The sequence below is a fragment of the Curcuma longa genome, chromosome 4, assembly GCF_044706935.1.
Source record: "Curcuma longa cultivar G26 ecotype Majalengka, Jawa Barat chromosome 4, ITB_CL_G26_1.1, whole genome shotgun sequence".
Lineage (NCBI taxonomy): Eukaryota > Viridiplantae > Streptophyta > Magnoliopsida > Zingiberales > Zingiberaceae > Curcuma > Curcuma longa.
Genome location: NC_133864.1, coordinates 13123293 through 13133656, shown reverse-complemented (window position 1 = coordinate 13133656; position 10364 = coordinate 13123293). Strand labels below are relative to the sequence as shown.

Sequence of the window (10364 nt, the reverse complement as noted above, 5' to 3'; positions counted from 1 at the left end):
ATCTATTAGATTCTACTACAAGCTGGTAGAGTGTCTACATCGAACCATACTAATCTTCTTTTTGGTGTTTGTTTAGCCATATTTTCGGTATCTCTAGTTGCCTTAATGTTCTCTAGCTTCACACTGAAAGCTGCTATCTGATAAATTACTGGGGCAGATTGACGTTGGAGAAGAAGGAAATGCTGTGAATATGCAAATATATAAATGAAAATTCTGATATTTGCCTGGGCCTGGGCCTGGGACTGGGCCTTCAGAAGCTAGGTCCGGCCCATTTGGATGCGCCAATCATGGTTGACTCGTCCGGTCGATGCGGTTCAATGTTCTTCGCCTTCTTTCGCTCGATGGCCGCCACTTCGGTTCCGCATCACGCCTCCATTCGCCTCGTCCTCTATCAGATATTCGCTCAGAGATACTCTCCCCATCGTCCATTTGGATACGTTTCCTTCGGCATCTCTCCCGCTAAAATCCGAATCGCTCCGCTGGGCTCTCAATTTACCTCGGTACTGGTCGGGCAGCGGATCGTGGCTTTGTATTGGAGCTTCTGTGCTCTTCCTCTCGACGGGTCTGGGATTGTTCTGGTGAGCTCCAAGATTCTATTTTTCCTTCATTTATCACTTTTCCGATTGCTTGTTTTCTTGTTTAACGAAGCACAGGGTGGTCGGAGGAAATGCTACAGTTTAATTGAATGCCGAGTTGACCTAGCGTGCTCTATGCTTTTATCTGTTGTTTTTGTCCATGCGTGTCGTCTAGAAATGATTCATGCTCTTTAATATATTGATCATACGATTCGGATGGTGTTGTGATGTGATCTTTGTATTAATGGCCCTTCTGCTTTTATGCACGGAAGGAAAGTTTCGTGTTGCCCCAGCGGTAGTTAAAAGAGCTTGCTTTTTCTTACCGTTCATGCTATGTGTATTTGTTAACGAGGTTCTTTTGGTAGCACGTGTATTAAAATCGTGGATTGTGTGATTGATTCAGGGGGTCCTGGAAAGATATGATCGTAGATTTCCATTTGGGAAAAAAGTAGATCTCAAGAATGGCTTCCCAAGCAATAATCAGACGGAAAAAGGACTTCTTGAAGCATCTGAATCCTCCTGCACGCTCATGTTCTAGTTTCTCGAGATTTGGGCTTGAAAGATATGGTCATGAAACAGACACCAGGCCTCTACATCAGGTATCTGAGCAGAGTCACAGTGAAGCTGAGATTAGTGGAAGGAGATGGAATGTTTTGTTGGCAGGGAAAGAAGAATTACTGAGCTTTAGTCGACGGCATTTTGCTGCTTGTCCACCTGGTGGAATTTCTGTTTCAGGATTTATCTATGATAGACAAGAGCTTGCTTTTCCCTTTGCTGTCAGAGGTTTATCGCAGTGCATTCACACTGCATCTGCTGCCACAGCTGGTCGACCAGAAATGCATGGTGAGAAAGAGCCTAATGAAGATCTGGCCGAAAAGCAGATTAAGGAAGCATCTCCTGAAGAGTGCGATCAGGCTGTGGAAGGATTAAGCACTGCAAAAGCTAAAGCAAAAGCCAAACAAATGCAAGATTCCTCAAAGACTGCTCAATCACTTATACACAAGTTTTGGGCAAAGCTTCTGGGAATTGGTCCTGCCCTAAAAGCAGTTGCTTCCATGAGCAGGTTTTAACTGGTCCCATTAATCTATTCTTTATTGCTAATGCATACTTTTATTATTTTCTCGTTTTCGTGACTTTATGCCTGCTTTGCTTTTTTCTTCTCATTTTGCCAAATTACAGAGCAGATTGGGCTGCAAAGTTGACTCATTGGAAGAATGAATTTGTATCTACCATGCAACATTATTGGCTTGGTCTGAAACTACTATGGGCTGATGTGCGAATCTCTTCAAGGTTATTGCTTAAGTTGGCTGCTGGAAAGAGTCTCACTAGAAGAGAAAGGCAGCAATTGATGCGCACCACTGCAGATATCTTTCGACTGGTTCCTTTTGCTGTTTTTATCATAGTTCCATTTATGGAATTCCTATTACCAGTGTTCCTAAAATTGTTCCCAAACATGTTGCCATCTACTTTCCAGGATAAGATGAAAGAGCAGGTGCTGTTAATTGTTCCATTGGGCATGATGATGATATTACTCATGACTCTTTTTTTGTGCTATAAACATTATGATCTCATTCATGTATCTCATCATGTATAATTACATATAGTAAGCATACAGACTCTTTTATGATGCTGTAAGGCTTTGTCAAAATACTATTGATCTTCTCATCATCAAATATGACATTGATGGATTTTGATTTATGTTGTTTTTTAAACATGCAGGAGGCACTGAAGAGGAAACTTAAAGCAAAACTAGAGTATGCGAAGTTTCTTCAGGATACTGTTAAAGAGATGGCAAAGGAAGTTCAGACTTCACATAGTGGAGAAGTTAAGCAGACTGCAGATGATTTAGATGAATTTTTAAACAAGGTATGCAACCATGGGATCTAGGTTTTTTAAACAGGTGTTTAAACATTGGATCTGTTGGTCTTTGTTACCTTTGCATTCAATATAATGATGTTAAAATCTGAGATGTTGGTTTCTCAATAAGGTCAGGACTGGCGCACCTGTTTCCAATGATGAAATCTTGAATTTTGCAAAATTATTTAATGATGAGCTTACTTTGGACAATATCAGCAGGTTGGCATAATTAACCATAGATTAATTTTTGGTCATGGTCCAATTACACATGTATGCTGTTTGCAGGCCTAGATTGATCAACATGTGCAAATATATGGGGATCCCACCATATGGAACTGACAATTATTTACGGTTCATGCTCCGAAGGAAATTACAGAAGTAAGTTATTTCTACGTTGATAGACTTTTTTGGTTTTATACCTTCCAAGCTCACTCATCATTAGTGAACTTAATTCAATTCTGTCATGAGCCAAGTATCTCTGTCTACATAAACCATTCCAGCTGAGAATGTTCTTGGTAAGTTTGAATTTGCATCCTCTGTCCAATTGCTCTGCTGGACTTGCAAATGGTTAGATGATACATCATTATCAGCCTATAGAAAGCTAAAATTACACAAAAGGTTGTTGTTTTGTGTTTTTATCCTCATTTTTGATTGCTATCACTATTCTGAAGGATTAAAGAAGATGATAAGTTGATCCAAGCAGAAGGTGTTGAATCTCTTTCAGAGGAAGAACTTAGACAAGCTTATACCGAACGAGGTCATTTGGGCTTGCTTTCCACAGAGGAAATGCGGCAACAGGTTTTTATATCTATAGTTTTTCTTCCCTTTTGGTCATTCTCTTATGAATTCTATGATAATGAATATCTATTATGAAGCAGCAACAAAAACAACTAAGATCTAGGTGGGATTGACTATATTTAAAAATTTTTTATCTTGTTTTATTATTGCTAATCAAGTCTTTTTTCCTCTTCCTATTCCTCGATATAAAACAATAAAGAGAAATTAATACTCTTTTTTGACATGGTTGCAATGCTTCTCCACATTTATATTCTCGTTCTTTTGCCTGATTTTCCATGTAAGCATGGTTCAAATTTTAAATATTCTATGGTGACATCATACTATTTATGCATTGCATTTTATTTTGCACTTATCTTTTTTAGTAGTTTGTCAACTTTTAGATACAACCCACCTTCACAGATGATTGATCTAATAATTCTTTATTATGCATCTCAAATTTAGCCCCTATTACATTTATAAGGAATATATCTGTTCTACTTCTATGTACACTGTGTGTCAGCTATAAGTGAACTCCGTGCTATGGTTCACAGGTTATTCCAAATAAATCTTGTTGTAGCAATATTATTATATGCCTATCAGTATTATTTTTTCAATATTCAATCTGAAGTTATTACGACTTATAGAAAATTTTGCATCCAGCTTCGTGACTGGTTGGATTTGTCCCTTAATCATGCTGTTCCCTCTTCTCTCCTGATACTCTCAAGGTATGAATTTTTATGGCATAAATTTTTTGACCACATGTTCATTTCTAACTGGTTAAAAAAAATTCAGAGCCTTCATTGTATCTGGAAAGTTGAAACCTGAAGAAGCTGTTGTGGCCACACTATCTTCTTTACCAGATGAGGTTGTAGATACAGTTGGTACTGTCTTGCCATCTGAAGATTCTATTTCTGAGAGGAGGAGAAAATTGGAGTTCCTCGAAATGCAGGAAGAACTTATCAAGGTATGATGCTTTTTTTAGGAGGATAAAACTAAAATACCTCGAAAAAGCATTTCTATATTCTGACAATATCTTGAGATCTGAGAGTTCTAATCCACTTGAAATTTCTTGGCTAGCCTTAGTATTTGAAGTTATCTTGTGTGCGTGAGATTCAATTATGTTGGATAAATTGTGGTATAGGATTTTGAACTGACTTGGATGTTGCTCAACCTTTCAGGAGGAGGAGAAAAAACAAGTGAAAGAGGCGAAGGTGAAGATGTCAGAGTCTGAAGTCATCAATGAGGATGTAGCATTGAAGGAGATGACTGACCCTACTGCTAGGGAAAAAGAAGAGTTGGCTAAAGCAAAAACACTAGAAAAGCAGGAGCAACTCTGTCAACTAAGCCGTGCATTGGCTGTCCTTGCTTCAGCTTCAGTAAGTGTTCAGTGTCTAGTTTTTTCCCAGTACCTAGCTTCCTGAATTCTTCGGATGCTGATGCTTAGTGCTTCCTGAAGATTTATTGAAACTTTAACCAATTCATGCAGTCAGTGAATAGGGAACGTCAAGAATTCCTTAGCCTTGTTGGTAAAGAGGTAATGAGTTGATGCATTTAAATGGAATTGTAAATTGTACTTAAGATAAATCTATGTTCTACCAAATCAAAGAGAAATTTCTAATGTTGGAACTCTTGGATGATTTGCAATTTTTTATATTTTTCTGTATGAACCTAAATGATTCATGTGTTAACTGCAGATTGATTTGTACAAAACAATGCTGGAGAAAGTAGGTACAGAAGATGAAGCAGAGGCCAAAAAGGCATATAGGGCGGCCAGGAAGGAGAGTGATCATGCAGCTGAAATAGCTGTTGGACACAAGGTTTCGTCAGCTTTGATAGATAAGGTAAGAAGTGAATTCCTGCTACTTCATTTTTTTTTTCTTTCCAGTCTGATCATCCTTTGACATAATTTTGAATAGTATAACTGCACACTTTTCGTAAAAAGGAATTTAGTTTGTATCTATGTTTTGAATATTTCTCCATAGACTCATAACTATTGATGTTTGCCTTGCATTTTGCTTTTAGGTTGATGCCATGCTACAGAAACTTGAAAAGGAGATTGATGATGTAGATGCTAAAATTGGCGATCGTTGGAAACTACTTGACAGGTATCTTATTCGATGAAATGACCTTGGTAGTTTCTAGAAAGGAGATATGTGTTTCAATAATAGTATAGATTTGCATTTCACCACTTCCACTCATACTTGTTTGTCAAAATATAATTCCTTTGCTGAAAAATGTCTCCTAACAACTTGTCACAGGAGCATCTTATCATAACTTACATGAATTACCACATTTGCTTATTCTCATTCACAAGGTTCCTTGGTCCATCTAATAAAGGCAGTCAGGTTATTATTGAAGAGAATTGAAAGAAAGGGGAATCTATTTTGGTCTTCACTTAGGAAAAGCAAGCTTGCTTAAGCAAAATCCTAGCATAAGAAAGTTTTGGCAAAAGAAAATTACTTGAAAAGTGAGGATGACATGGACATGAGAAGGTCTAAGGAACCAAAATGGGAAGGAGTAGATAATGCTCTCAAACTTCATACATTCTTCATGTTGTTCTCTTGTGGATCATGCATGTATCTATTCAAAATACTCACAAGCTATGCTATATCAAATTTAGTGTGTTTAGAACACGTGAGAGATAAACTAATTTCCCATGATCTTGGGAAGTTCCTGCATATGCTACAATCTTATGGTTCCAACTTCCGATTGGAATCCATTGACAAGCCCAAGCATTTTTGACTGGACAACTTATCTAACACATGCTTCCTTTGTGATAGAATATGTTGCATGATGATCTGCTTAAGATATATATCAACTCATCAATGTAGTAGCTGTTTTTCAGATTACCATTCTTATCTAGTATCATCTCCAGGGAAATTATATCCTCTATTAGTACGTCCATTTTCCCTCTATTATGCCAGAAAACAGTCTTCTCACTTTACTTTGTACGCAACTATTGATCAACAAAATATGCCAAACCAAACGCAGGTTACAGTCTAAATTCATTAAAATAGTTGCACTTCAATATTTCAACACTAAATCTTTAATCAAAATGTGTTCTTTTATTCTTAACTTCAGACAGTTTCTCAGTGGTTTTCTATGTTTACTTATAGGGACCATGATGGCAAAGTGACACCAGAAGAGGTAGCCGCTGCGGCCATGTATCTGAAAGACACTATAGGAAAGGCTGGCGTGGAAGAACTCATTGCCAATCTTACTAGAGACAGAGGTCCTATGCCTTCAAACTTTGATTTGTACCGACAAAACACCTACCTCCATTCTATCTGCTAACTCTGTTTTCCTGTCGTCGAACAGAAGGAAAGATTCTCGTTGAAGATATCGTAAAACTGGCAGCTCAAACTGAAGTTGCCGACGAGAAGTGAAGCCTATATAGCTGGATCCTTTATTAGCTAATCCTCTGTGAGATTATCGACAACAAACTTTTTTTTTTTTTTTACATTTCTGTTCCAAATATTGTCTTGCATTTCTTAAGGCAAACGCGTGTGGATATATACTAGTTACCAATGAAGGAGCTTCAGTTTCTCTCTTTTTGAAATTCGTCATCTTAGTGGCTTTATACGATAAATTAAAAAATTATAATTTTTTATAAATCTGATTTTACTCAATTCAAAAATTCGAAGAGATCGAAATTGAATTAACTGCCCGAACCAGGCGGTCCGGTCTGTGAAAATCACCGGTTTTCCTTTTTCTAGAAGCATTTTGATAATGTCTTTTTTGCCCTTTTCCATTAATTGCTAAAATATGCTTCCGCACGCAACGTGAAAAGTCGTATATTTTTATTGGACCGCGCCGCCACCGACGGCGACTCGTCGCCGCAGTAACCCATAAACCAGCGGCCTTTCCCCCTAATTCTAAACCTACCCGTCCGTCCTCCCCGCCGCCCAGGCCGCCTGTGCGCGGCTGGCTGGATCCTTTCCTCCAATCATAAAAAGGTAGAGCATCGGGTCGATAAGAAGTCTAAATTCTTTTCACTTCACCAACTCTTATGACTGTGCCTATACGACCGCTCTTATCAGTCTAGCGTTCGGAGGGTAATCTTGTCCGTTCGTTTTTCCTAAGCAACGGGCCGATCCCCTCACCGCCTGCTTAAAAGGCGCCCGCTCCCCCTTCTCCGCCTTCCCCAACAAGCAACGCGGAAGAGTCTCGCTCATTGTTCTCGGCAGGAAGAAGAAGAAGGTAAGGTTTCGATCTCTTTTCTTCCTTTTAGATCCCTAATGGAAGCAATGTGGCGGATTCGATCTCGTGTTTGATCCTTCTTTGTTTTGTAATAAAGTAATTTGGGTTGTTTTTTTTTTTTTTTTTGATCGGGGCCGGGATGATCGCTTCTTTCGTTGATGTGAAACTTTGCTTAGGTTTTTTGTGGGAGGATGGCGAACATCGACATCGAGGGGATCCTGAAGTCACTGCCAGACGACGGGCGCTTGCCGAAGACGAAGATCGTGTGCACGCTAGGGCCGGCGTCGAGGTCGGTGCCGATGCTGGAGAAACTGATCCGGGCGGGCATGAACGTCGCTAGGTTCAACTTCTCCCATGGGACGCACGAGTATCACCAGGAAACTCTCGACAACCTCAGGATCGCCATGCAAAACACCGGGATCTTGTGCGCCGTCATGCTCGATACCAAGGTCTCATCTGTCCTTCTCTCATGATCCTAATTTCTCTTTGATAGGTTTCAGATGCTTTTTCAAGGTATAATGGATCTGGCTTTTACATATTCATCGTTCCTAGTTTGTATTTTTGAAATGTAATATGAATGCCGCATGTGCCTTCGGTCTTGGTTAGAAAGTTCGAACACTTCATTGCCGTTAATTATTCCAATGAATCTAAATATTCAAGGAGGTTCTTTTGCACCCTTCTTACATCCCATAAGAAATCCTTGTCGTCATCTACCTGTAATCGAACTACACTTGTTTCTTTTTGGAAGTGATGTTCCTCACTCGCCGTGAAGGTCCTGCAGTTTGGACTGTATTCTGCTGCACTCCTGCTCTTTCTGAAGCTTTTTGTAAGGACTCGTACTAATCTAGGTATATCGTCATTAATCGGATAAGGTTTAGGTACAAAGGCAGAAATTTGGGGTCGTAACAAATGTTCTTGGCTTAATCATAGAGAAGAAATGAAAGACATCATTAACAGAGACATTTGCTCTGCGATTTGTTGCTTTCCACAGGGTCCTGAGATCCGCACTGGCTTTCTGGAGGATGGCAAACCAGTACAACTCACGGAGGGGCAAGAAATCACCATCAGCACAGATTACAGCATCAAGGGCGACGGGAACACCATCTCCATGAGTTACAAGAAGCTTCCGGTAGACCTGAAACCTGGAAACACCATCTTGTGTGCGGACGGCACGATAACCATGACCGTGCTGTCGTGCCACCCTGCCGCCGGAACTGTGAGATGCCGGTGCGAGAACACCGCGAAGCTTGGCGAGAGGAAGAACGTCAATCTGCCCGGCGTCGTGGTGGACCTCCCGACTCTGACGGAGAAGGACAAGGAAGACATACTGGGATGGGGCGTTCCCAACAAGATCGATATGATCGCCCTCTCTTTTGTGCGCAAAGGTTCGGATCTCGTCACTGTTCGGGAGCTTCTTGGGCCTCATGCGAATACCATCAAGCTCATGTCAAAGGTTGGAACTGATTTGATCGTGCAGTAGTTAATCCAAACTGCAACAAGTTGTTGATGATGATCTGCTCGTGTAGGTGGAGAACCAGGAAGGCGTCGTAAATTTCGACGACATATTGAAGGAGACCGATGCTTTTATGGTTGCTCGCGGTGATCTCGGAATGGAGATTCCCGTGGAGAAGATATTCCTCGCCCAGAAAATGATGATCTACAAGTGCAACCTCGCCGGGAAGCCTGTCGTCACGGCCACCCAAATGCTCGAGTCCATGATCAAGTCTCCTCGCCCCACACGCGCCGAGGCCACGGACGTCGCCAACGCCGTCCTCGACGGCACGGACTGCGTCATGCTCAGCGGCGAGAGCGCCGCCGGCGCGTACCCGGAGCTGGCCGTGCGGATCATGGCCCGGATATGCTTGGAGGCCGAGTCGTCCCTCGATTACGCGGCCATCTTCAAGGCGATGATACGGTCGGCGCCGCTGCCGATGAGCCCCTTGGAGAGCCTCGCGTCCTCCGCGGTGCGCACAGCCAACAAAGCCAAGGCGGCGATGATCGTGGTCTTGACCCGAGGCGGGACCACGGCCAAGCTTGTGGCCAAGTACCGGCCGCGGGTGCCAGTGCTGTCGGTGGTGGTGCCGGCGCTGACAACGGACTCGTTCGACTGGAGCGTGAGTGACGAGAGCCCAGCCAAGCACAGCCTCATCCACAGGGGGCTCGTGCCGCTGCTGGCGGAGGGCTCTGCCAAGGCCACCGACTCGGAGTCCACAGACGAGATCCTGGAGGCGGCGCTCAAGTCTGCGGTGGCAAAGGGATTCTGCAAGCAGGGCGACGCCGTGGTCGCACTCCATCGGATCGGCATTGCTTCCGTGATCAAGATCTGCATCGTGAAATGATGTTGAGGCGCTAAGGCCAGTTACTCTATTGAGGTATTTATAGTGCTATTTTTGGCTGCGTTTTTGTTAAATTTTGCAGTGGCAGGTCGATGTAGGTTTGAGTTTTTGGATTGCTTGTTATTTGCAGTTTAGTTTTACAGCTGTTATTTCTGTTTTGAGAAAGAAAATACCATCATCATTGAATAATTAGAGTTATTTTAGAAGACATTCCCGAGCCAGGGAAGTGGGTGAGTGGGAGGATAAAGAGGACCGCCGTCGCGCGCTCATCGCCGGCGCCGCTCGCTGCTGCCCTGATTCCTGACCACGAGAAGAAGAGGTCAAGGACTCAAGGTCGGTGGGGAGAGCATGGCTACCGTTGGTGCTCGATGTCTGACGACAGGGCCGTTCGAAAACCGCAGGTGAACAAGCCAGGCGTTGCCGCGTAGGATAAAGCACGAGAAAAAGGCCTTTTCCTCTCCTCGGACCTGTGGGATTGGGCGGCGGAGGCGCCGCAGCGTCCCAATTCCTGGCTTCGGCGGTTTCGGTTTCCTTATTTATATAGATAACCGAGTAAGCGAGGCGAGTTCAAACACGAGCAATCGGTATCCTGCATTCCGTCGATCGAGCTTCATCGATG

General features: G+C 42.4%; 2 protein-coding genes across 2 annotated transcripts; both read left to right on the top strand.

Annotated features, from left to right (window-relative positions):
- The first annotated feature begins 279 nt into the window (after positions 1 to 279).
- Positions 280 to 6762, top strand: LOC141827968 (uncharacterized). The gene is made up of 15 exons (XM_074715318.1): positions 280 to 578; positions 979 to 1638; positions 1755 to 2067; positions 2295 to 2441; positions 2563 to 2651; positions 2718 to 2810; positions 3104 to 3230; positions 3870 to 3934; positions 4002 to 4173; positions 4388 to 4585; positions 4696 to 4743; positions 4904 to 5050; positions 5232 to 5314; positions 6326 to 6441; positions 6528 to 6762. Exons 2-15 carry the CDS (start codon positions 1037 to 1039, stop codon positions 6593 to 6595), a joined length of 2268 nt encoding a protein of 755 aa, XP_074571419.1. The 5' UTR covers positions 280 to 578; positions 979 to 1036; the 3' UTR covers positions 6596 to 6762.
- A 604-nt stretch (positions 6763 to 7366) lies between these two features.
- LOC141826768 (pyruvate kinase, cytosolic isozyme-like) lies at positions 7367 to 9912 on the top strand. Its single transcript, XM_074714067.1, has 4 exons — positions 7367 to 7409; positions 7586 to 7858; positions 8401 to 8862; positions 8936 to 9912. Exons 2-4 carry the CDS (start codon positions 7601 to 7603, stop codon positions 9746 to 9748), a joined length of 1533 nt encoding a protein of 510 aa, XP_074570168.1. The 5' UTR covers positions 7367 to 7409; positions 7586 to 7600; the 3' UTR covers positions 9749 to 9912.
- The last annotated feature ends 452 nt before the right edge of the window (positions 9913 to 10364 follow it).

What these genes read in the sequence shown, in the direction of transcription:
- LOC141827968 (XM_074715318.1), top strand. Translation starts at nt 1,037, where the DNA reads ATGGCTTCCCAAGCAATAATCAGACGGAAAAAGGACTTCTTGAAGCAT. An exon ending in TGCAGGAAGAACTTATCAAG is followed by an intron (nt 4,174 to 4,387) that starts GTATGATGCTTT and finishes TCAACCTTTCAG; the next exon opens with GAGGAGGAGAAAAAACAAGT. An exon ending in TTAGCCTTGTTGGTAAAGAG is followed by an intron (nt 4,744 to 4,903) that starts GTAATGAGTTGA and finishes TGTTAACTGCAG; the next exon opens with ATTGATTTGTACAAAACAAT.
- LOC141826768 (XM_074714067.1), top strand. Translation starts at nt 7,601, where the DNA reads ATGGCGAACATCGACATCGAGGGGATCCTGAAGTCACTGCCAGACGAC. An exon ending in CCGTCATGCTCGATACCAAG is followed by an intron (nt 7,859 to 8,400) that starts GTCTCATCTGTC and finishes TGCTTTCCACAG; the next exon opens with GGTCCTGAGATCCGCACTGG. An exon ending in CCATCAAGCTCATGTCAAAG is followed by an intron (nt 8,863 to 8,935) that starts GTTGGAACTGAT and finishes CTGCTCGTGTAG; the next exon opens with GTGGAGAACCAGGAAGGCGT.